This window comes from Meles meles, chromosome 4, assembly GCF_922984935.1.
Source record: "Meles meles chromosome 4, mMelMel3.1 paternal haplotype, whole genome shotgun sequence".
Classification (NCBI taxonomy): domain Eukaryota; kingdom Metazoa; phylum Chordata; class Mammalia; order Carnivora; family Mustelidae; genus Meles; species Meles meles.
In genome coordinates, this window is record NC_060069.1 from 67,362,704 (window position 1) to 67,388,245 (window position 25,542).

Here is a 25,542-nt window from a genome sequence, read left to right on the forward strand (position 1 = left end):
GAGATTACTAGCTATTTTGAAACACATGTTTTCAATATCTCCTTTATACAAATGACTTAACAGTTCTTTAGGGGTTTTTTGGTTTTGTTTTGTTTCAGTCATAACATGGAAGTCTACCAAAAATAATGGAAATAAAATAGTACAATTAACGGCTTATTTTCAAAATACCCAATAGTGCAAGGATCATTTCTGCTCTGTAGACTGAGTAGCCCTTGAGGAGAAAATGCCAATTGCCTTTTTTCCCTTAATGTTTGAGAAATAAGTGGAATTATTATGGTTCTTGAGGTAAACAATGAAAAAAATCTTCTTGAAATGGATTTCTCCCAGGAGTTCAATACCTCTATTCAGACCCTACACATTATATTCTCCATTAAAGCATAGCTTCCACTATTACTAAACACTGCCATAAAAGATACATGCAGTTGTCACTTTCTAGGGTAGTCTATCCCTACCCCTGACCCCAAGTGTGATATTTTAACTTCCATATAAAAAAGTGTAAAACAGGGGCATCTGGGTGGCTCAGTGTGTTAAAGCCTCTGCCTTTGGCTCAGGTCCTGGTCTCAGGGTCCTGGAATCCAGCCCTGCATTGGGCTCTCTGCTCAGCGGGGAGCCTGCTTCCCTTCCTCTTTCTCTGCCTGCCTCTCTGCTTACTTGTGATCTCTGTCTGTCAAATACATAAATCTTTTTTTAAAAAGTAGAAAACATTGAGAAGCATGTCACTTTTCTGATCTGATGTCAACTTGAAATTCTTCAAAGTTCAAAAGCTGTTTTTTCCTTATGTCATCAAAACTGTAACCACCCCACATCCACCTTCATGTCCTTTGTCCATTTTAGTAGTTCGGTCTCAGCAAACATTCCTTGAATTTTAATTAGGAAGCGTTTTGGACGGAAGTTGAGAGTCCTAGAATGTCATGAGCACACTATGAAGGTGCAAATATGAGTTGTGTCTTTCCATAATGGCAGCTTTATTCAATCATAAAACAAGGTTAGCATAATTATACAGAAGGTTCTGGATTCCAAACACAATGACATTTTATTAGTGTTTAACTTATTTTCTTACATATCACACAAATTAAACACAAGAGAATCGCTTAAGATAAAAACAAGTGGTAGGAAGTAAATAAAGCAAACAGTCATTGAGTGTGCAGTTGAGATAAGGCCTCCTTTCGGTCTAGGTCTGCTCTCAGCACTTGCTACTTAATATGTTCAAGCAGTGAAGGATCTCTGTGCTGTCCCGAGACCACTGGGGCAGGGGCTTCAGGACAGTGGCCTTTTTGATGTGGTCAGAGATGAAAGTGTCAGCATCTGGAAAGTCTTGACAGTTTGCTGCAAAAATCCTCCCTTTTTATTTTTTTTTAAATATTTTATTTATTTGACAGAGAGAGATCACAAGTAAATAGAGAGGCAGGCAGAGAGAGAGAGAGAGAGGGAAGCAGGCTCCCTGCTGAGCAGAGAGCCCCGATGCAGGGCTCGATCCCAGGACCCTGAGATCATGACCTGAGCCGAAGGCAGCGGCTTAACCCACTGAGCCACCCAGGCGCCCCCAAATCCTCCCTTTTTAAAGGGATTCAATAAGTCTTGGGTCTTTGCAGACCTCCTCTGGTTCCGCTGGTTATCAGTTTTTGGTGTGGTGAGCCTGCACTGGCTCGGAAGACATCTGTCTTTAGCTGCGATGCCCTTGACTGCTTACATCATTGCTTGACCTAAGTTCTGAGTCACTCCATCTTAATTTCTACACAGGGTTAACTAAAACCCATGATAAAAGTGAAGCAACACTGAACTCAACAAGTGAACAAGTGAGCAATACATTGTTGCTGTTTCTTAAGAGTATTTTTCCTCAAGAACGTAGTTTATCTTGGCTCAGTTATTTCCCTCAACAGTCAATTAGAAAACAGGACTCATAGACAAAACACAAATATAGAAAAGTAACTTTTTCGCTGTGGGATTGTAATTACAATGTTAAGACAGAAGATCCCAGAACAACCTGAGACACTGCCTTGCCCTGATTGGAAAGAAGATCTAGGCGATTAGTGAAAAGGCGATTCCTTCATCCCTCGCTGTGTTTGTCTGGGAGCCACCTCCGCTAACTGCGGAGTCTTTTGTAGTCAACGGACGAACGTCGTCATTGGAGGAAAACAATCAATTTACTATGGCCGCTAGCCGGCGCTCCCAGAAAACCTGACTGCATCTGAAACCTACCCTCCCCCGGTCACGCCCAGGTTTCCCGGGTTACTGGCCTCCACACGCTCTCTTCCGGGAGGCGGCGAGCACACGCTCCCGGCGCGTGACGCAGCACGTCGTGGTATAACTACGTGACGCGCGACGGCAGCTTCCTCTTTGATCGCCAGACCGCCTTTCAAGATGGCGCCGGTGAGTGAGTGATCCCATTTTGGTGGGAGCATGTTTCCCCAGTGTAAATGATTTTTGCATCTGGCGAATTGGGGAGCTCTCTTTTGAGGTGAAGGGACGGCAGGAATGGAGACTAGGTCAGAAGCACAAGCACGATGTGAAGATTCTGAGTTGTTTTTTCGAGACACTTGGCGACTGCCATGCGGTCTAGTGGAGTTCTAGGTGGGCCCAAAGTTTGGATGAGTGGTTGTCGCAGCGCAAGGAAGGAGGTTCACAACGATGAACTGGCCTAATGGGGCAGCATTGGGCCATTTTTTTTCAGTCTCGCTTCTGGTAACGCCGATGCTGGCCTATTCGTTTGCGCCAGGAAGGAGATTGGGTGATCGGATCGGTCTGATGGCCTTGCTAGAGCTGAGGGAGCTCCGAGGCTACAGAAGTTTCGGAGAACTTTAGAACTAAGTTGGGGAAGAAGTATCTTTACTACTTCATGACGGAAGTTTTTAAAACATAAAAGTCGAGACTCGCATATATAAAAGCGTGCACCAGAGAGTTTATGTTATTAATTAACAAGGGAATCAGTAAAATGTTTAATGCAGTCCAAAGAGCATTTGAAAGAATAGGTATATGTCAACAATTTACCAGTTTTACGTTTTGGATATTTGGGAGTGGTGGTGGTACAAATTACTCGGCTACTTAAAAGCAAACTGGCATTACTACGTGGTGTCCTTTTGGGTGGATCTGATTTGGAGATGGTATCCTCTACTGATTGTCTGTTTTCAGTACATTGCCTGAATGTAATTAATAGTAATAAGCTAATTAATAGTAGCCACAGCAGCATTTTACTTGGATAGCCCAGTTATGTGTATTGGTCTAAGTTCGGGGTATGGAAAACTAATGTTAAAAATGTTTTTTTGAATTGAAAAGTCTTTACAGGATTAAAGGTCCCCCTCTCGCTCACCTATATAACAAAATAAGGATTTAATTTCTAGACTTTATTATAAGGGTATAATATATTATAAGGATATCATATTATAAGGGTTACATATAAGATTATATTATAAGGATATAATATAAGATATATATTATAAGGATATAAGACTTTATTATAAGGATATAATAAGGATTTAATTCTCTAAAATTTATTCCGGCATATAATTGAGCTTGGGCAAGGTAGTGTATACTACCTGTGTCCCATAGGGCCTGGCCTACAGTGAACAGTACCTGATAATTTAAAATTGAATGTCGGTGGTCTGGAAAATATTGAAAGCCCATAAAACTTAACTTGATAATTGGAACAGAATGGCTTAATTATAGGTCCAAACCAGCCCTGGGTGGGTTTTGGTTTTAATTTACAGTAGAAAGTAGGTTGTTTCTTGTAATAGTCTTTCATGGTTGTATATGTAGGATTCTTTGGAATTATCTGATGAGGAGAACTAATAGGGGCTTGCCATAATTTCGAGCTTTCTTGAGTTTTGCACTTTGGAGACACTTGGGTGGTGAGTGGGGAAAATTCCTATTGGATTTTACAAAAACCTGGTTTAAACAAAGTTAAGGAGCGCACCCCCCCTTTCACACAGTGTGGCTGGAGAAAAGGCTATACCAAATAGATACGAAGCAGTTTTTTAGATCTTGCACCATTTCGTATATATGGAAATACAACATCACAGTACATTGGACATCTTTGAGCTGCTACGGATTTTTAAGTTTTGTATACAAAGTGAATAAATTGAATAGTAGTAATTATGTTTTCTATCTATAGCAGAAAGACAAGAAACCTAAGAAGTCAACCTGGAAATTTAATTTGGACCTTACCCATCCAGTAGAAGATGGAATTTTTGATTCTGGAAATTTTGTAAGTAACGCTCTCCTCAGCTTGTTTTTATCATTGTAATAGAGTTCTCAATGACTTAAGTATGTAATATTTGATTTTAACCTAAGCTCCATTCCTAGGGTACCTTCCCTAGTGAATATCTAGGGTTTTCTTCCCTAGTTTTGCATGTTTTCTCTTTTAAAACAGGAACAGTTTCTACGGGAGAAGGTTAAAGTCAATGGAAAAACTGGAAATCTGGGGAATGTCGTTCACATTGAACGCTTCAAGAATAAAATCACAGTTGTTTCTGAGAAACAGTTCTCTAAAAGGTTGGTATTTGTTTCCCATAATACTTTAGTGAAATTATGGTAGTTGTGAATATTTTATAGAATACACAGTCCTTGTATTTTCTTTTCACAGGCAGGAGTAGATTTGGTGATAAGGTCAGGGAGATACAAACAGAAATGTTTTGAACTTATTAATGGCCTATGTGAATGGAAAATGGGTACAGTAACTGGGCCAGTTCCTTAGGCTGGTTGTCAGTAAGTGTAATTTATTGCTGGAATATATGCAAGTTATATATAGAGCTCCTATCCAGTGCATAGTAGTCCCTGAATCCCAATTATATATAAACTTAAACAGTGTTAGGTGTTTTTCCTTGTTTGTTTTTAAAGATTTTATTTATTTATTTGACAGAGATCACAAGTAGGCAGATGGGCAGGCAGAGAAAGAGGAAGGGAAGCAGGCTCCCTGCTGAGCAGAGATCCAGGTGCCTGGCTTCATTCCAGGACCCTGGGATCACAACCGGAGCAAAGGCAGAGGTTTTAACCCACTGAGCCACCCGGGTGCCCCACAGTGTTAGGTGTTTGGAAGATGTTGCAAGAAACCTGTCAGATGTGTAACAAGAAAGTAATGTCCCAAATTAAGTAATGTGTTTTCTTACACCTCAGTTTTCAAGGTCTTGGTGGTTTATTTAGTAGAGGCAGCCAGTCAAAGGTAAAGTCTAACGTTTTGCTGGTTTTAGTTCTTCTAATTTACTCAAATATTAAGTACTTACGTGGCAGCACTCTTGTAGGACTGGATAGCCAAGCAAGCAAGTACCTATTACTAAGGATCTCCGATTCTAGTGGAAAGAAATAAGGTATTAACTAGTTGATGAGTGCTGTGTAAATGCATAAAGAGGATTTCAGGGTTGATATTAGATAAGGTAGTTAAGGAAATCTCATCTAAATGAAGTGCTGGAGTGAGACATGCAAACTAGGGGATTCGTGATTATGGCTGAAAAAGACTTGGTGGTGAAAGCTGAAGACCGAGCCTGTTGTGAGAATAGGTGAGCCCGTGGTGGCTCGGACTAAAGTAGAAGTGCATGTTACCTGGTTACGAATTCTCCTAGGGATTTGGGGATGAAAGGTTATGTTCTCAAGGACTTTACAGACATGCACATAATTATTATAAAATGCAATGCTGTAATTGCTGTGTTGAAGATAAAAGATGGGGCATAGGAATTTGCAGAGAACCTGAGATGAGTAGTGTTGCCTGTGGAATGAAGTATTCAAGCAAAGGGAATAGCGCTAAGAACAGTAAAGTTCAAGGACTGCTTGATAGTCCAGAATTTAAAGTGTAAGTTGAAGAGAATGGCTGGAGTGATGAAATTAGACCATGTTGAAAGCTTTTTATGACTGAGCCATATGTTAGTTGGAAGTATGTCGATAATCCTGAACTTGTAAATGAATTCAGCCCTGTTGTCAGTTTCCTTTTATTGATCATGGGATTGAAGTTAGGGAGGTTGATAGTAGTGAAAGGAATGTTGACATGTTAGTGCATAATACATTTAAGGAATGAAATTGTATATTAAAAGGTAATCTGGTTATGGCAGTAAAACTGAAGAGGAAGCTGCTATTGCTCTTTTTAGCTTCAACATAAAGGATGTTTATATTAGGGAGATGGGGGAATAGGGTTTGTAGGGCATCAGCTGATTGTAATTGGGGTTGAGTGGCTGCCTTACTAGATCCCCAGCAACCTTGAACAATGTTGGATACAAATGAAATATTTTGGAGGGAACATTAAAGATGAATACAATTGCTTTTTATATAGTAAGCCTTTGCATAGTAGATAATTGTATTTCTTAATGAGATTCCTGTCTTGATTTTAAAGGTATTTGAAATATCTTACCAAGAAATACCTTAAGAAGAACAATCTTCGTGATTGGCTTCGTGTGGTTGCATCTGACAAGGAGACTTATGAACTTCGTTATTTCCAGATTAGTCAAGATGAAGATGGATCTGAGTCTGAAGACTAGGCGAAGCTGCCCCTTACAGGGTTTTGCTTGTTAATAAAACAAAGGAAACATGTGAAGGAAACAGCTAGAAATGGACTTTTAGTTTATTGGTGAATAAAAAGCATTATACTCTGTATGTTAAGCTTCCGCCTCTTTTATTTAAGTATATGCTATTTACGTGATTCTGGGCTTTCCTTTGATAGTTTTTGTAAGTAATATTTAAGTAGCCTATAGCTGGTAAAATTTTTTCAGGATTTCTGAAATTTACTCCTTTTATGTATGTCCTCAAAAAAAGTAGTGTTGTATAGGAAATAGTGAAGCACAGTATCGTGTGTGACTTTAAATAGTGAAATACTAAGAATTCTCTTGGCAGTCTTAAACATTTTTACAGTTTGTTAATGCAGTTCTGAGTGCTTAGAACAGTTCTTAAACATACATGCTCATATTGAGTCACTCCTGCCCTCTGCTTCAGAGGATGCTGACTCCCTGGTTTGCATAAAAGCTCTATGGGTGCGCATGGTACCACACTAAACCAGTGTTTAATTGCCTGTTAGACGTTCCCAACCAGATGCCTTATAGGCACTAGAAACTCAAAATTTTCAAATCAGAACTCTTGATATCTTCGCCACTAAATCTGCTTCTGTGTTCTTGTCCAAAAAATAATTTACTCAAGACAGTTGGAATCTCGTCTCCTTTTCTCAAGCCTTCCTGGTAATTCTAAAAGTAGTGGTATCTGTTGCTTTGTTCTCATTGGATAGACCCTTTCCTCTAAATAAAGTGGCCTCTGAGAAAATAGAATGGTTTGGCAGAAATCCAGATTGTGAGAGATGGAGAACAATGGGAGGGAGGTACTAGAGCATTATCAATTTTCTTGTTTTCCAGTGGTCCCAAGTAATGTGTCTTTTTCTACATTTAACCTAAAAGTGGTGTCACTATCTCAGGTACTTGGGCGGTGGACCCTGATAGCAGTAGAAACATGTTGCAAAATAATGTCTTGACTATTACAGCCTAATGTACAGATTTACATAATTGGTTTTGGGAATGTTGGGAATAATTTCATCAAGAGTGTCAATTCTGATTATTAAGAACTTGTTGAAGTACCCTCCAACATTAATGTATTGCTGTAGTGCAGCAACTCCTTTGTTCTTTCCAGACAGCTGTAATAACCTCTTAACTGCTCTGTTTGAATTGTTCACATTTTCTTCCAGCAGTAACCAAGATCCACCTGTGATTCTTTTGTTGCACATTGTGGATACAAGGGAGTAACAACAGCCTACTCTGGTTAGGGAAACAGGCCAAATAATGCCATACAAACTGTTGAGTACAACAAAGCAGAGGCGTTTCTAAAAGGAATTTGATCTAGTCAAGGTAACAGGAAATATTTGAGCTGACCTAAAGCAGACATGGTAGTAACTGCGTAAAGGGTGTTTTAGGCAGAACATCATAGGTGAAGTTCTCAGCATACTGAGAAACTGGTTGGTATAGAGTACATCTGGAATAGAGTGGTGGTTATGATGAGAATTTGGAAAGGGAAGGTGGAAACAAGCTCATGCAGAACAGAAAAACATGTTTTAATGTTGAGAGAATGGGAAGCTACAGAATTTTTAGTGAATAGTAATGTGATCCAGTGAGATGACCATTTTGAAAAAGATCTATGGCTTGCATTGTGGAAAATGGTTTTCAGAGTGGTCATAGGTGTAAGGAGACGAAGTTATATGGCAGTATCCTGTGGCTGTGGTGGGTAGCATTGGGGTGTTGGAGGAGATGGGAAGAAGTGGGCAGTTTGAGATTTCAGTGGATAAAACCTGGAACTTGGTGGTAGGGAAGTGTTGAGGGTGACATAATTGGCTAGAAGATTGCATTTGCTGATCACAATAGGAGAAGGCAGGAGTAGGAGGAAAGTTCATTTTAGGCTATGCTGAATTTGTGTTCCACAAGATGTCCTGAGGAAGTGTTCAAGTGAAGATGTCCATTGGTTTTCTGTGCACAGGTGGTAATCAATGGGGAGGAGTGGAATTGCCTATAGGGAGTGTACAGTGAGGATTAAGTATTGCAGACACCAAATGCCTCCATTCCTCCTCTAGAGTGATCCCTCCAAATGATCTCGTGTGTTACTCAGATGTTTAAAATTAGTTTCCAAAGTTAATTTCACATTAATGTGTGCTCAGGCCTGTGTACACTAGGCCTTTAAGGAGTTGACAGGTTAGTTGAGACAATCAAATTTATTTAACTATTGAAAGCCAGCTGTATAATGCAGTATCACAAATAGAAACCCTTGTCTTTGTGAAGCTTAGACTCCAGTGGAGGAAGACAGTAAAGTAAAATGTATGGTACATGATAGATATGAGAAAAATAAGGGAGATAGGGAATGTAGTAAGAAGGAAGCTATGTTGCACTTGTAAATGGGGTCAGAAAAGGCTTTACCAAGAAGGGCTCAGTGTAAAGTTCTAAAGGAGCTAGTGGATCCAAATAGATACCTATGGGAGAAGCATCCAGGCAGGCAGAGACTAGCAGAACAAAGGCCTAAGGCAGGGGTGCATCTAGTATATTCAAGGAACAATGAGGAGATCTCTATGATCTGAGCTGAATGTGTGGTGGAGAGTAGAAGGTGAAATTAGAAAGGTGAAAGTGGTATGTGTATATGCTTGGCAGTGGGTGGGGAAGTAGAGGATGGGGTTGCATGAGTTCCATTAGCAGCTTAAAACAGTCAGCTTATGGTTTCTGAGGCTCAAGAACCTAAGAAGCAGTTTAGCTGAGCGGGTCAGATTGAGGATTTCATGAAGTTGTAGTCAGCTGTGAGACTCAGCTGCAGTCATACAAAAGCTAGCAAACTACTGCTTGTTTTTGAAAATAAAGTTTTATTGGAACTGCAGTCCTGATCGTTATTTTGAACGAATTGTGTAAAATGGCAAAGTTGGCTAGTTGCAATAGGGATAGTAGAACCTGCAAGACCTGAACTGTTTACTATCCGGCCCTTCAAAAAAATCTTTCCTTTGGGCTTGGCTGGAGCTGGATGATCTACTTCCAGGCTCCCTCACAAGGCTGTTGGTAGAATATAGCTTCTTGCCAGGTGCATTCTGCATGGAGCCATTCGTGACATAGCATGTGATTTTTTCCAGAGTGAGTGAGCCAAGCCAGAGGGAGAAAGCAACCAAGACGGAGGCTCCAGTGTCTATAACCCAACCTCAGAAGTTCTATGCCTTTGCTTCTCCTTGATTCCATTGAGCACACAGACCAAACTTGGAAGAGTGAGAAGGGATTGCACAAGAGTTTGAACACCAGGAGGTGGGAATCTATCCAAGGCCATTTTGGAGGCTGGCTACCACAGGGGTATGAAGTAGGGAGAGCTACGCAGGCCATTTGCTTCAGCTATTTTCCTGAGTACAAAGAGGAACTACTAGTAGACTTGAGCTGAGAAATGTAATCTGACATATTTTAAATGAATCTTTATAGTGGAATATTTTGTTAGTTTATGGTAAGAAGCTATGGAAAATCAGAAAATCTCAGACTATGCATTCTGGCAGGTGACTTCATAGTTTGGAAGCTGTGAAGAATAAAGTCATTAGGGGCTCCTGGGTGGCTCAGTCGTTAAGCATCTGCCTTCGGCTCAGGTCATGATCCCAGGGTCCTGGGATTGAGTCCCGTGTCAGGCTCCCTGCTTGGCAGGAATCCTGCTTCTCCCTCTCCCACCCCCCCCGCTTCTGTTCGCTCTCTCGCTGTGTCTCTGTCAAATAAATAAATAAAATCTAAAAAAAAAAAAAGAATAAAGTCATTATTCTGAAGGGCTGAAAGATTCTCAAATGTCTTTGCCTTCCAGCATCTCTATATGAACTGAGAAGTTTTTTTTTTTAACCTTCCCAAAAACCTTACTGGTTTTTGTTTTTTTTTTTTTTTTTTAGATTTTTATTTATTTATTTGACAGAGAGAAATCACAACTAGGCAGAGAGGCAGGCAGAGAGAGAGGAGGAAGCAGGCTCCCTGCTGAGCAGAGGGCCCGATGTGGGACTCGATCCCAGGACCCTGAGATCATGACCTGAGCCGAAGGCAGCGGGTTAACCCACTGAGCCACCCAGAAGCCCCTGCTTTTTGTTTTTTAATTTTTTAATTTTGTGTATGTTCTTACATTCAAATTCTGCTACATGTATTTGTATCCATAAATAATATATAACTTTGTTTGTGTCGTCTTATAATTTACAAAGTGGCCCCAACCTATGTACATCCTTTTGAATTTATTTTATACACTGAGTACAATTGTTTATGAGGTTTGTTTTTTTTAAAGATTATTTATTTATTTATTTATTTGACAGAGATCACAAGTAGTCAGAGAGGCAGGCAGAGAGGAAGAGAAGCAGGCTCCCCGCTGAGCAGAGAGCCCAATGCGGGGCTCGAGCCCAATGTGGGGCTCGATCGCAAAACCCTGAGACCATGACGTGAGCGGAAGGCAGAGGCTTTAACCCACTGAGCCACCCAGATGCCCCTGTTTATGAGTTTTGTGTTGATACATAGAGATCTGGTCAGTTTGTTTTGATTTCTGTGTGGTTTTTCCATTGTATGAATATTTACATTCCCTGTGATTACCAATTATTATTGGTAATCCAATTATTGGTAATTGGTAATAATAATTGGTAATACCAATTACTATTATTTGAATTTATTTCCCCTATTTTTATTTTGTGGTTTTTTTTTAAGTTTTTTTTTTTAATATTTTATTTATTTGACAGAGAGAAATCACAACCAGGCAGAGGCAGGCGGAGAGAGAGGAGGAAGCAGGCTCCCCGCGGAGCAAAGAGCCCGACGCGGGGCTGGATCCCAGGACCCTGGGATCACGACCCGAGCCCAAGGCAGAGGTCCCAACCCACTGAGCCTCAGGGAGAAAGGGAATGTCGTGTTTTCTTTCTTCTTTTGTTTAACAGTTGGTCTTTATCTCTCATTCCCTACCTGCTGGCCCTCCGCACATAGGACCTCTGGCAACCACCAATCTGTTCTTCAAATATATGGTCTTGGTGAATAGACAGATAGATAGATTCCACATATAAGAAAGTTCAACAGTGTTAGTCTTTCTGGGACTTACTTCATTTAACATATTGCCCTTGAGGTCCATCCTTATAAAAAAGTCAACATTTCATTTTTTATGGCTGAGTAATATTCCATTGTGCGTTTATATCACAATGTCTTTATCCATTGGTGGACATTTGGGTTGTTTCCATTTCTGGGCTACTGTAAGTAATGCTTCATTGAACATGGTGGTACATATATCCTTTTGACTTAGGGTTTTCATTTTCCTTGGGTAAATACCCAGAATTGGTATTGCTGGATCATATAGTAGTTCTATTTTTAATTTTTTGAGGAATCTCCTTACTGTTGTCCGCAGTGGCTTCACCAGTTTACAGTCCTACCAATAATGCACGAGGGTTCCCTTTTCTCTGTATCTTTACCAACATTTGTTATGTCGAGTCTTTCTGCTAACAGCCATCTTAACAGGTATGAGGTGATGCCTCATTGTGGTTTTGATTTGTATTTCAATGATGATTAGTGATCATTGTTTAATAATCACTGTTGGCCATTTGTTTATCTTCTTAGAAAAAATGTCTATTCAGACTGCCCATTTTTTAATTGGATTTTTTTTTTTTTTTTGCTATTGAGTTGTCTGAGTTTATTAGATACATGATTTGCAAATATTTTCTCCCTTTCAATATGTTGCCTTTTCATTTCATTGTTCATTTATTGTTCATTTCATCCATACACTTATGTTTGTTTCTTTAAATTTTAGTGTCTAAAAAAATAAGGACTCTTAAAGTATAACTATCCTGCTATTATTACACTAATACCAAATGAATAATATTTTCTTTTTCTTTTTTTAAAAGATTTTATTTATTTATTTATTTATTTATTTGAGAGAGAGAGAATATGAGAGAGAGAGCATGAGAGGAGAGAGGTCAGCAGGAGAAGCAGACTCCCTGCTCAGCAGGGAGCCTGATGTGGGACTCAATCCTGGGACTCCAGGATCATGACCTGAGCTGAAGGCAGTTGCTTAACCAACTGAGCCACCCAGGCACCCCAAATGAACAGTATTTGCTTAATGTAATTCAACATCCAATCAGTGCTCAATTTCCCCATATACCTCATAACTTCTAAATTGTGCAAGTCAAGGTTGTAATAAAGTCCAACTGTTGGAATGAAATGATGTCTCTAAAGCCTCCTTTAACCTAGAGATTCTAGCTCCCCTTTCTCTCTCCCTACCCCCTAGTCCCCAATTTATTTTTGATCAGACTGAATCATTTGTTCTGTAGAATTTTCTACAATCTGAATTTCCATGACACACACATCTACAATCCCAGTGGTGTCATTTAACATACTCCTCTGTCTGCTGTTTCCTGTGAATTGCAAGTTAGATCTAGAAGCTTAATTAAATATTAGATTCAAGTTTGTTTGGTTTTTTTTTTTTTTTTTTTTGGCTAGAATACTTATAGCTGTCATTGTGTACATCTATTAAGAGTAATATAATGTTAGCTTTCCTCTTTTTGTTATGTTAGCACCACTGATGACCACTGCCTACATACATTATTTCCCTAGGGGTTGTCAAATAAGGAAACTCTTTAACATTCTTTTTTCATTTATTGGCTGGAATGCACCTAAAAGAGGTACTTTCCCTATTAACCACAAGGTATAGTTCCTTCCTATAAGGAAGGTAGGATAAGTACATACTTCTTTTCCGTTATGTACTAATTTTTCAAGTTAAAATATTTGATATGTTTTAGCCATTATAATTACTTTTATTGATTCTCAAATAGTCCCATGTTTGGCCAATGGGAGCCTCTTTGACTTGGCTCCCTAGTCTTGTAATATAACCTCATTAACGTTTTATTGCTTCCTTGGTTTCTAGTATGCTAAGATGTTCTAGCTCTCCCAAATTTCCTTCCCCAGATCTGGAATCATCCATTTCTCCAAGGGGCTCTGGATCGTGCTCTAGGTGCTAGTCATGTTCATTGCTACTGTGTTGGTCATTGTTTCTTGGCCTTTTAAGTGGACAGAGCAAGGAAATACATGTTTGTTTTTCAAAATACTTAAGAAATTTATATTGATACTTCCAATTCAAATTTAGCATGACAGTTTTTTACCTCATGTATTGTATCATCCTGTTTCCTTTCTCCATGCCGAAAATTTCAATGACACCAACATAAGTACTTACTTGCTTTACCTCACAATATGTGCATAATTGTCCCTCAAAAGCAATACCAGTATTACAACCAATAATATAATTACTTTGCAATTAAGATAATTTTGCAGTTCTTTTTGTCCTTATGGTATATCCCACTAGGAATGAACGAAATCCTATGTTTGAAAGCCACTGGAAGTGATTCATCTCTCTCTGGTTTTGACACAAACTTCATATACAGGTTCATTTGTTTCATTTTACTTTGGATTTTTAAAACTTAAAGTCTTTTTGTATTTTATAATTCAAGGAAATATTTACAAGTTTCCAAAGTCCAGAACAAAGTATATTTACAAAGTATGTAGTAGTCCCCTTCATTCCAGGGCCTCCCTCCCCCTGCACATAGCCATTTAAGAAGAAATTTATGGTTTATCCATCCATTTTTTATAAAGGTATATACTATTATTTAAATGATAGCTTACTATACATTATCTTTTTTCACTTAATAATATCCTGGAGTCAGTCACTTCTGTGTGAATATAGCTTAGTTTATACAATCAATTCCTTACTGATGGGCATTTGAGTTGTTTCCAACCTTTTTCTATAATTAGTGCTGTAGTGAAAAGCCTCCTGCACATGTCTTTTCTTATTTTTTCTGTCAGATCTTTCGAGTGGATTCGTAGAAATGAGATTCCTATGTCAAAAGATAAATGAATGTGTAATTTCAATACATATTGCCAAATTCCCCTCCCTCCACTATCATTCCTGCCAGCAATGTATGAAAATGTCCATTTTCCTGTGGACTTACCAACAGATTATAGTGTCCATTTTAAAGTTTTTGGTCTATCTGATAGATAAGACATGGTTTTCAGGATAGTTTAGATTTTCATTTCTCTTAGAAGTGAGAATGAGTGCCACTTCAAAGGTAAGGACCGTTTGCATTTCTTTTTCTGTGGGCCACCTGTTGATATCTGTAGGACATACATGGGATTCTTGGTCTTTTTATTCTTTATTTTTAGAAGCTCCCTCCATCGTAAGGCTATTAAACCCTCATCTATGATGCATGTTGCACATTTTCTTTTTAATTTGTCACTTGTCTCTTCCCCATATTTATGGTGTTTGTTTTGTCTTGTTGCTCTAGAGGCATTTTTTTTAATTTAATTTTTTTTTATTTGTTTATTTTCAGCATAACAGTGTTCATTGTTTTTGCACCACACCCAGTGCTCCATGCAGTACGTGCCCTCCCTATTACCCACCACCTGGTTCCTCAACCTCCCACCCCCCCCCCCCGCCCCGCCCCTTCAAAACCCTCTGGTTGTTTTTCAGGGTCCATAGTCTCTCATGGTTCATCTCCCCTTCCAGTTTTCCTCAACTCCCTCTCCTCTCCATCTCCCCATGTCTAGAGGCATTATTTTTATGTAATTAAATCTACTAATCTTTTCCTCATTAGTTCAGGATTTTTTTAAAGATTTTTTTTATTTATTTGACAGAGAGACAGAGATCACAAGTAGGCAGAGAGGCAGGCAGAGATGGGGAAGCAGAGAGCTTCCCCCACTGAGCAGAGAGCCCAATGTGGGGCTCAATCCCAGGACCCTGAGATCATGACCTGAGCTTATAGGCAGAGGCTTAATCCACTGAGCCACCCAGGTGCCGCATTACTTCAGGATTTTGAGCCACAGTTAGAAAAGTTTTCCCCATTTTTAGGTTTTAGAAGACTTCATTCATGTGTTTTCTTCCACTGTGTGTGTGTGGTTTCACTTTCAAAATTTAAGTCTACCTTCTATTTTAAATTTATCCTAGTTCATAGTTTGACGAGTGAATCCAGTTTACATTTCTTTTTTTCTATGTAGCTACCCACTTACACCATTACCCCTGATTAAGAAGTAGTGAGGAAGTTCTAATTAGCATTGATTTTCCTACTCATCTGGAAATCCTTTGTGGTTATGTTGCAGTGGTTGCAGTGTCTACATTTACTGCTTTAGTTGTGCCTACTCTTTTGTAAACTGGGTGATTTAAATGCGAGTGAGGCCACTTTTAAATTATAAAGGACTTTCTCTCCTTTTTTGATCTGTCAGCAGCCCTGGGCACCAGAATATTATCTTCCCCACTTCACGTATGAGGAAACAAGTCTCAGATGTTGGCTTGCCCAAGATCACACCATGTCTTCCATCTCTCAGTCCTCATCCAGTGCTTCTCCCATCCTGGGGCTGAGCCACTTCTCTGCACAAGGCCATAGTCAGGCCTGGGGCAGTGGAGGAGCACTAATCCGCAGGTGGAGACGCCTGTGTTGCCTTCTGGCCCTGTAACCTTGGACACCACTCTCTTTGCAATGGCAGATGTGTGTGTGAAGTGGTTGCAAACAGGCCATTGTTTATCAGTTTAGTAACCTGCCTCCTTTTGATAAACAGATACTTGGTGTTGCCCTATGCAGTTCTGATTGTCCTCCCCATGATATGACTGATGCATAAATATGCACACCAACCAAGGTTTTGGTTTTTTTTTTTTTTAAGATTTTATTTATTTATTTGACAGAGAGAGATCACAAGTAGGCAGAGAGAGAGAGAGAGAGAGAGAGAGGGAGGGAGGAGGAGGAAGCAGGCTCCCTGCCGAGCAGAGAGCCCAACGCGGGGCTCGATCCCAGGACCTGGGATCATGACCCGAGCCGAAGGCAGAGGCTCCAACCCACTGAGCCACCCAGGCGCCCCACCAACCAAGGTTTTTTGGGATTTCTAGTCCAAAACACAGCAAAGTAAGATTCCTCTTTAAATTGCCCAAATGTAAACTTACAGTGTGAAACAAGCTTTTTTTTTTTAAGACATGCACACTCCTTGCGAGTAGCATATGCCCCTCCCCAGCTTGATGTGGTACTCTCAAAAGTTTTTCCCTGCCCTAGGTTTCTATGATTTAAAAACCCAGACTGGGAATCAGAGATCTACTGTTCTCAGTTATGATTGATTGGATGATTGATTCCCCCAAGGGAGAGATCTATTTTTTTTTTAAGATTTTATTTATGTATTTTTCAGAGAAAGAGCATAAACAGGGGGAGTGGCAGGCAGAGCAGATGGAGGGGGAAGCAGGCTTCCTATGAGCAAGGAGCCTGATGCAGGACTTGATCCTGGGACCCTGGGATCATGACCTGAACCTAAGACAGACACTTACTCTACTGAGCGACCCAGGCGTCCCAGGATCTATTAACATACAAATGCTCTTTCTGCATCTCTCTGAAGCAGGATGGTGAATTACACAGATCCCACACATGTCACAATTGTGTGGTTGTTGATTTCTGTTTTGCCGGGCCCTGTCCTGAGAGCTTATGGGTGACTTAGATATGCTGTCTGTACTCAAGGAGCGTGCAGTTCTAATGGGGGAAGCAAACATAGGAACAATCAGGTAAGTGTGGTTAGTGCCATGATAGAGACATGACAAAGTGCTTTGGAAGCACCTATGAGTAGTGGGAAAGGGAATCCAGAAAAGCCTTCTGGAGGATGTGGCTGACCCTGAGCTCTATTTAAAGAAGGGTAGGAATTAATGGAACAAAGAAGAACAAAGGGATTCTAGGCTTTGGAGGGGTGGTTCCAGTGGCTACTGTTCATTGGGGGCCTTCTCTTTCAGAATCTTTACATCCTACATCTCATTTAATCTCTGTAGCCATCCTGCAAGTTAGCTGTTACTTCCCTTTCAGACAAATCAGAAAAACAAGAGCTGAGATTGCTAAACACCCCAGTCACAGAGCGAATGAGTTCCAAATTAAAACCTCAACCCAGGCCTGTCTGACTTCAATGCTGATGGCTCTGCAAATGGCTTAATGTAAACATGTTTCTAACCTCCTCTCTGCCAGGTAATCCTTTTTCACAGTGATGCACATTCAACTGGCTCCCTTCAGCTTCTTGGGGAACCAAGGTTTGTTTTTGTTTGTTTGGTTTTTGTTGTTGTTATTGTTTTTACCCTGCCTGAGACCCACAAATTGGCTTGATAGAGGCTGTCTGGCAAACATGTTTGTTGCAATAAAATCAGTCATGAGAGCTGGCCCACTGCTTGGAAAGAACAGCAGGGAAGATTCCTTATTTCATCACCTCTATACTTTTCATTTAGGCATGAAACAAGCTTTTATAATGGGACCTTGTCTCTCCCTTTTCAGCTGAGGCCCCCAAAACAGAACAAAACTAAAGTTGTCAAATGTGCCCACTTTCCAGAGTGAGGTGTTTACAGTCTCTGCAGAGCTTACAGAAGAGCTGCACAGGTTCCAGTTTTGTAAGTCTTAGTTCACTACCTACTTGCAGGACACATGAGAAATTGAAGACTCCTGCATGTTTGACTCACCCTTGGGAAATTCAGGCCAAAGGCAGTGGCCGGAGCAGTTTACCTACAATGACAGAGTGATGAGAGGTGAGTTTCCACAAATGTAGGGATGAACTAGTGTTTCTTCTGGAACAGATGTGGTCCATAGGGAAAGACCAGGCCTGGGTGAGGTTTTTGTCTACCTAAGAGAACTACTTGGAAGAGAGATGCATCCTCAAATGAAAGGAATCTGTAGAATGTGTCACCAAATACTCAGGGGCTATAGGTAGTAAGTGTAAAGTCTAGGAAAATGCATTGCCTGTGTCACAACTGTTGCAGCTAGGGATTCACAGTGATAAATCTTTGAGAAACTCAGAAACGTATCCTCCAAGAGAAAGAAAAAGTCTTAAACTTCTTGTCCAGAGAGCGACACCACCAAACCATAGCTCTTAAGTCAGAACTTGTCTGCTCCTTCCTTTTCTCTGCGGCCTGCCTGCATTTCCAGCCCAACCCTGGAGGAGCTGAAGACAGCTATGGAAGTTGGGGGAGGGGCACACTTGGACCCTCTGTCACACAACTAATCCCACCACCTTTTTCTCTTTGCTCAGGCTGCAACACAGGTGCGCTGACACTTTGACAGATTTTTTGTTTACTTGTTTTCCTTCCTCACTAGCCTGTGAATACTTCGAGGTCAACTTGATCTCCGTGTACATTTCTGGGTAAACTCCTACAACTGCAAATGGGTCCCAAGTCAACTAATTAACATGATTTTTTATTCATAAATGTGGAAGGATCAACCAAAGATCACCCAAAATGAACAAAACCAACAACATCACAGAAAAACAAATGGGATGAACAAATTGAAACAACTGACCCAGAAATGGAAATACAAGGAACAGAAGAAAGTTTTCCTCAGCCTAAAGGAAACTTGAATCCCCACACTTCAAGGGAGAGCGGTAAGCCAGGCAAGATGTTCATATGGAAAAGCTCATACTTAGACACATCCTGAAGAAGTTTCAGAACTCCATAGGATAAAGAGAAAATCCTAAAAGATTTTTTTAGGTGAGAAAACAAAACAGAGCAGTTTACCTACAAAGAAATTATCTTGAATAGGACCTACCCAGGCTTTCACTAAGTTTAGCAGTGGGAACATCTGGTTTTAATCTTAAACTGTATCCCTCATCAGCCACGAGAGTCCTTTGATATTCCTGAGCTGCATGTCATGAAGATACTATACCAGATGATTTCTGGGGTCTTTCTCAGCTCAGATCTGCTGCCAGTTCTTGTTGCTAAGCTCCAAAGCTGATCTTGCCGTTGGAGTTTACCTGATGAACCCCACCAAGCCATTCCACTCCGTAATTCTACAACATGCACAGCTGGGTTTTTTACTGCCTTTGCGCTTTAAAGGAGCATGTGCATTTGCTTCCTGAACACACGCTGACTTACCAATTCAGTCTTCGTGAGAACAGAAACAGTAGTTGAAAGTATAGTACTGTGTAAATGGAAAACACAATAAACGTCTGTTGGATTAATCTACCAACACACTCTCGTGAGCATCTGCAGTGCGTCTTATACTACACAACATCACAGAACTCAGAGAAGACCATTCAGATCTCCGCCCAGAGTTTATCTGACTGTATAAAACAAGACTCTGGTTCCATGTGAATGTAATAGGTGGTACAACAACAACAAAATGCATGGGGTAATGCTCAGTTCAGCAAAATTAAACATTTCCTTGCTTGGGGACTTTTCAGGTCATTATTTGTGAGCCTCTGTGCATTGGTTTACAAAAATCTGTAGCATTTTCTCAACATGGTAGAACATTTTTACTTACCAACTCAAGAAGCATATTCTCTAGGTCTATCTACTGGCTTCCAAAAAATGAAGTGGATAAAGAACATGTTAAATCACACCAGGAGGATTCAATTAGCCATATCCAGAATGTGAGACATTCTACAAGATAAATGGCCAGTTTCTTCCGCATCAAAGCAGTAGCATTAACCAAAAGGGATGGGACTATTGCAGAATAAAGAGACTTAAGAGAAAAATCAACCAAATATAATGTGTAGACCTGTTTGGATTATGATTCAAACAAATCAAATGTAAATTGACATTTCTGAGGCAGCAAAGAAAATCAAACATGAACTGAGTGTTAAAAAATGTACGCATTAGCATTTAAAAATTTTAATTATTGTGAACTTTATTGGGTTTGGTCATGGCATTAAGGTTATATTTTTATCTGTTAAGAATCAACTGAAATAAAAAGGTAAGCTGAGGCAAGCTTAAATTACTAGTAATAGAGTTTATTAGCAGAGGAACTGCAGTTTGGAAAATGTATGTTCCACAAGGTACAGGTGAGTCTGTTTGGGGTGGACTGTATTTATGAGCAAGGAGTGCAAAGGGGGAGTCCAGCCAGAGTCCACACAATAGTTCATTGGCTTGAGGAAGGCAAGAGTTTCTTGGTGGATGTTCACTGGTCAGGAGCTAAGTGTCAGTCTTCCATAAATCAGGCATTTGCAGGAAATCAGTCTCTCGGTTCTTAAGTGTTGTGCACCTAAAGGTGCATGTGTGAGATTCTCTCTCATTTCCTCTGGTTCCATTTTAGGCTGAAGTTCTTTCACAAACAATACATCCTGAAATATTTATAGATAAAATGATAAAACGTCTGGGATTTTCTTTTAAATAAATACTGATAGTGCTTTTTTCCTCAGTGTGAGTTTTTGTTACCTGGATGTGTTAACTTTGTAAACATTTGTTGTCCTTTACACATATGACTTGTGCACTTTTTGTGTTTAAGTTCTACTTCAAAAATATGAAACATTTAATTTGTTGGATTTTTTAAATTTACAAATAATACAAATAGATGGCTAAAAATTTAGTTCATACATAAAAGGGTATACAGTGAAAAGTATGTCTTCTCCCTGACCCCTGCAGACTGGTTTCTTCTCACTGAGGCAACAACTGTTACCAATATTCCTCTGGAGACAATTTTATATATGTGTAAATGTATGTGCAAGCATGTCTAGGACAGAGAAATCCATGTCAGTACTCATAGATTTTTCTAGCTTTTAGGAGTTCCATGTTATTTCATTGTAGTGAGCATTAGCACACTTTGACTCGTTACCCAGTGCTGGACATTAGGAGGCTTACAGTTTTTGTGACCACATACTGCTTGCAAGACTGTCCCTGCCTACAGACCTTAGTATTTATGGTTTTTGTAATGTTAATAGGTGCGTCTAGATTGTTCTCCAAGACATCTGCCCTATTTAACCTCCATTTCTACCCACCAGTGTCTAACAGAGTGCTCAAGTTTATAATCTCCTGAGGCATAAATAATAATGACCTCAAGAGGGAGATATATCCAAAATAAATCAACCTTTGATTATAACAGTTTTTATTCAAATACCTTATGCAAGGAAGACGTGGTTTATTTATAAATAAAATTAATACTGAGAAATGTCAACTGAAGTACTTCCAGAATAGAAGGTTTTCCCTTCTAAATGGGGTGATAAATAAAATTTCAGAAAAATGAAATCAGTAGGAAAACTGAACTATCCTTATTTAACAAGAAGGCTAATGAGATAAACTGAAAATTTTGAAAGAATGACTTGTGTATTTTCATGCCCTTTGTCTCTGACCCTACCTTTAGTCCCTGGTTCCACATCTGCTAGATCTTGCTGTTGTTTGTTTTAAAAATGCAATGCAATGCAAAATGAGTTTGAGCCCCACATTAGGTGTGGAAATCACTTTAAAAAAATAAAATCTTAAAAAAAAAGAAAAGAAAAGTGCCTGTGCAGCCTTCCTAGCACTAAATTGTGTCTCTGGTGATAGGAATCCTTCCTATCCTCTTGGTACAACGAAGGTGACTTTCACATGGGGAATTTATTTTCTGTTTTCGGGGGGACAGAGGAGGTTCTGATTATCCTTGTACTGACTGTTTCTCAAGTAATTTTAATTCAAGATAATCTATATGCCAAAGTGGTATATTTTGGGGTGACATATTCTGCTCCCCTTCAAATTCACAGGCTTTATAGGACCCTCAAGCCCTTGGTCTAGAAGGCTTACACAAGAAAGTGTAATATTTATATTTATATTTACATGTATGAATATGTGTATATATATAATAAAATAGACTATGAAATATAAATATACTTACGTTTTTATATTTCAGAGTCCAATATAAGGAGAAGAGCAGATCTTGCAGAAGCTATGACTACTTTACTTTTGGGTCCTTTCTGGCTTCAAAAAAAAAAAAAAAAACCAGAGAGGCACAGAAAAGCATCCACTCTGTGTGTGTGTATCTCTCTGTGCGCGCACGCGCTACGTGTGTATGACTGTGTATAGTCTACATACGCTTTATAGTTTTACAAAATAGTCCTAGCTTCATGAAGGGCTGGTAATAGGATATTTTTCCATTAGATGGAGCTATATCTTTGTTACATGAGAATTTCATGAATTTTATTAAAGGAATGTTTTATAGATGAAGAATTTTAAGGTGGAGCCAGAAAGAGATGCAAATTAAAATCGTTTTTGGAGTAACCATGCTACTTCTAACTTTTAAAATATCTTGAGTTGTTAATATGGGTGCCTTTGCACAGGTCTTATTTTTTTACATGCTATTGATAGCATATTTTAAAAACTTTGCTTTTTGTGACCCCCTTAAAAAATACCCAAACCAAACTTTTCTCCTAGGATAGCTGTTCACAGTATTTCAATTAGGAGATTCTCTTATGGTTTCACAGTTTGCTGGGGGGTGGCAGGGTGGGAGGGTTAGGGTTGCTGGGTGATGGACATTGGGGAGGGTATGTGCTATGGTGAGTGCTGTGAATTGTGTAAGACTGATGATTCACAGACCTGTACCCCTGGGGCAAATAATACATTATATGTTAATTTAAAAATAGTATTTCAGTTAGTATTCTAGAAACAGGTCCACAATCACTTGTTGGGATTCTGAAATACAAAAACCAGATTTTGCAAATAAAAAAAAAAAAAACAAAACCCACAAATAATTCAGCTAAATTTGAGTTCTGTGTAAACACTAAATAACATTTCTAGTGTAAGTAGGTTCAACGTAATATTTGGGACATATCCAAAAACTTATTTGTTGTTTATCCAAAATTCAAACTTAATTGGGCATTCTGTACTTTGTTGTGTAACCCATTCTGAAAACCAAAAGATTTTTGTAACTTATTTGAAAATATAGCCTATATTGATGTGAAACTATTCACAGTCTTTTCCTCACTTGGTCTGAATGTTTGTGTGAGTCACTGCAAAGATTAATTACGGACACACGGACGCTGCTGTGGCTCCGCTGGAGGTGTCGCATAATATGTGGTATTTGTGCCAGGTTATCTTTTCAAATTTAGAAAAGTACTGAATTCCAAAATACAGCGGTCTCCAAGGCTTTTAGAAGATAGCTTATGATTCTCTGGTAATTTTTTTTTTAGTAAATAAGAAAAATAATTATGCGAAAGGTTATTTTTGAAGGTACTATAAGAAATTTTAAAAGTCCAAAATTAGTTCATTATAGGTAATATGACTAGAAGTAAACCTCCTAATTTCCTTCTGAAAAGTGGGTCTTGGTCTTCTGCTGTCTTTAAGAACATCTGAAAAATAACACAGCACAGTGCACCTACAGTATAAACTGACAGTGGAGAGATCATGTAATCCTCTCCCGACAAAACAAAATCACCTTAGCCTCTGAAAGAGAGGTGGTCATCTTTCCTCCCCTTTAAACAAAACAACCCCTATGGAAGGAGACTGCCTACCTTCCTTGGCATTACATTCCAGAATGCAGTGATTTTGCTACTTAGGAAATGCTTTCTGATTTGTCTTCGATGTGTCTGCTTTTGGTAGATCTTTCATAGAATAGCTATTGATTTTCTCCTCAGATTTCTATTTTCAGATTAAATAATTGCAGTTCCCTTCAAAATTCTTCCATTATATCCATTTGCCAAACCTTAGTATTATTACTACACAATTAACCTTAATCTGCTATAGATACAAGATGATACACACACAAGAATCACGCTCCACAGCAGTGTCGGTGTTTATGATGTATTTACTAGGTCTTTTCCTGCTAGGCCTTTTTTACCACGTCAGTTTCTTCTACTAACGATGACGATAGGTTATTGTTCAATGAATTACCTAGTGTTCCCTTTTTCTTTTACGTATATGTTTATATTGCATGCATCTTTTTTTTTTTAAAGATTTATTTATTTATTTATCTGACAGCTAGAGACACAGTGAGAGAGGGAACACAAGCGGGGGGTGTGGGAGAGGAAGAAGCAGGCTTCCGACTGAGCAGAGAGCCCGATTCAGGGTTCGATCCCAGGACCCTGAGATCACGACCCGAGCAGAAGGCAGATGCTTAACGACTGAGCCACCCAGGCCCCCTGCATGCATCTTTATAAATGTTGGGGTTAAGAATCTGTGGCTTAGCGTTCCTTAGTCCGCACTTGTGCAGGAAGCTGCAGCCAGACCCGCACTGGAACCCTGTTTTGCAACCAATAGGACAATGAGGTCACTGTTTGGAGTTCTCCTGGCAGGATTCGTCCAATTGAGTACACAGTGGAAGCTGTCAAACAAGATTCAGCCACAGTTGGTCTGAAATCAAAACCCCATGCCGTGTTGGTTGCATTGAAGAGAGCACAGTCAGAGCTTGTAACTCATCAGAAAAAAATTCTCCATGTGGACAAGCATATCGGTATGTCAGTTACAGGACTTAACTGCCGATGCTAGAATGTTCTGTAATGTTATGCTCCAGGAGCGTTTGGATTCCAGATTTGTATTTGACAGACCTCTTCCTGGGTCTCATCTTGTATCTCTAATTGGAAGCAAGACCCAGATACCGACACAACAATATGGCCAGAGACCATATGGTGTTGGACTGCTTATTGCTGGTTATGATGATATAGGCCCTTACATTATCCATACCTGTCCATCTGCCAACTATTTTGACTGTAGAGTCCTGTCCATTGGAGCCTGTTCTCTATCAGCTCGTACTTACCTGGAAAGACACATCTCTGGGTTTATGGAATGCAATTTGAATGAACTGGTTAAACCTGTACTGCATGTCTTACAAGGGACACTTCCTGCAGAACAGGACCTAACTACAAAGAATGTTTCCATTGGAATTGTTGGTAAAGACTTGGGAGTTTATGATGATGATGATGTATCTCCATTCCTGGAGAGTCTTGAAGAAAGACCACAGAGAAGGGCACAGCCTGCTCAACCTGCTGATGAACCTGCAGAAAAGGCTGATGAACCAATGGAATATTAAGCCGTAAACCAGTCTATATGTATATTATCAAGCCTGTAAGAATGCAGGAGCACTACTGGTGATAATAATCTATACTGTGAACCAAAAGATGCAGGGTGGTCCTATCGTATGTTTCGGGAATCAGTCCGTGTGTGTTTTTCCCAAGCAACTTGTCTGAAATCATATAATGGTGTGTGCATTTTTCTTTGACAGGCTCTATACAATCATTTTCTAGAAAGTATAGTTATCTGTACTAATGTTTTTACATGAAGAACACAGTGTCTTTGTGGTTTGAAAGACAACTGTGAGGGGCACCTGGGTGGCTCAGTGGATTAGGCCTCTGCTTTCGGCTCGGGTCATGATCTTGGGGTCCTGGTATTGAGCCCCACAATTGGGCTGTCTGCTCAGCGGGG

At 39.6% G+C, this 25,542-nt stretch overlaps 1 protein-coding gene and 1 pseudogene across 2 annotated transcripts; both read left to right on the plus strand.

The window, feature by feature from the left end:
- Positions 1-2,263: 2,263 nt before the first annotated feature.
- On the plus strand, positions 2,264-6,573 carry RPL22L1 (ribosomal protein L22 like 1). 2 transcript variants are annotated; one of them, XM_046001307.1, is made up of 4 exons: positions 2,264-2,370; positions 4,109-4,201; positions 4,367-4,488; positions 6,314-6,573. In XM_046001307.1, exons 1-4 carry the CDS (start codon positions 2,362-2,364, stop codon positions 6,456-6,458), a joined length of 369 nt encoding a protein of 122 aa, XP_045857263.1. In that variant the 5' UTR covers positions 2,264-2,361; the 3' UTR covers positions 6,459-6,573. The 2 variants fall into 2 exon arrangements, with proteins under 2 accessions (XP_045857263.1, XP_045857264.1); XM_046001308.1 differs by having other exon boundaries at positions 2,329-2,370; positions 4,112-4,201.
- Positions 6,574-17,897: 11,324 nt separating this feature from the next.
- On the plus strand, positions 17,898-25,150 carry LOC123940693 (annotated as a pseudogene).
- The last annotated feature ends 392 nt before the right edge of the window (positions 25,151-25,542 follow it).

Coding starts and splice junctions, on each gene's coding strand:
- RPL22L1 (XM_046001307.1), top strand. Junction 4,202..4,366: donor TTTTTGATTCTGGAAATTTT/GTAAGTAACGCT, acceptor CTTTTAAAACAG/GAACAGTTTCTACGGGAGAA. Junction 4,489..6,313: donor GAGAAACAGTTCTCTAAAAG/GTTGGTATTTGT, acceptor TTGATTTTAAAG/GTATTTGAAATATCTTACCA.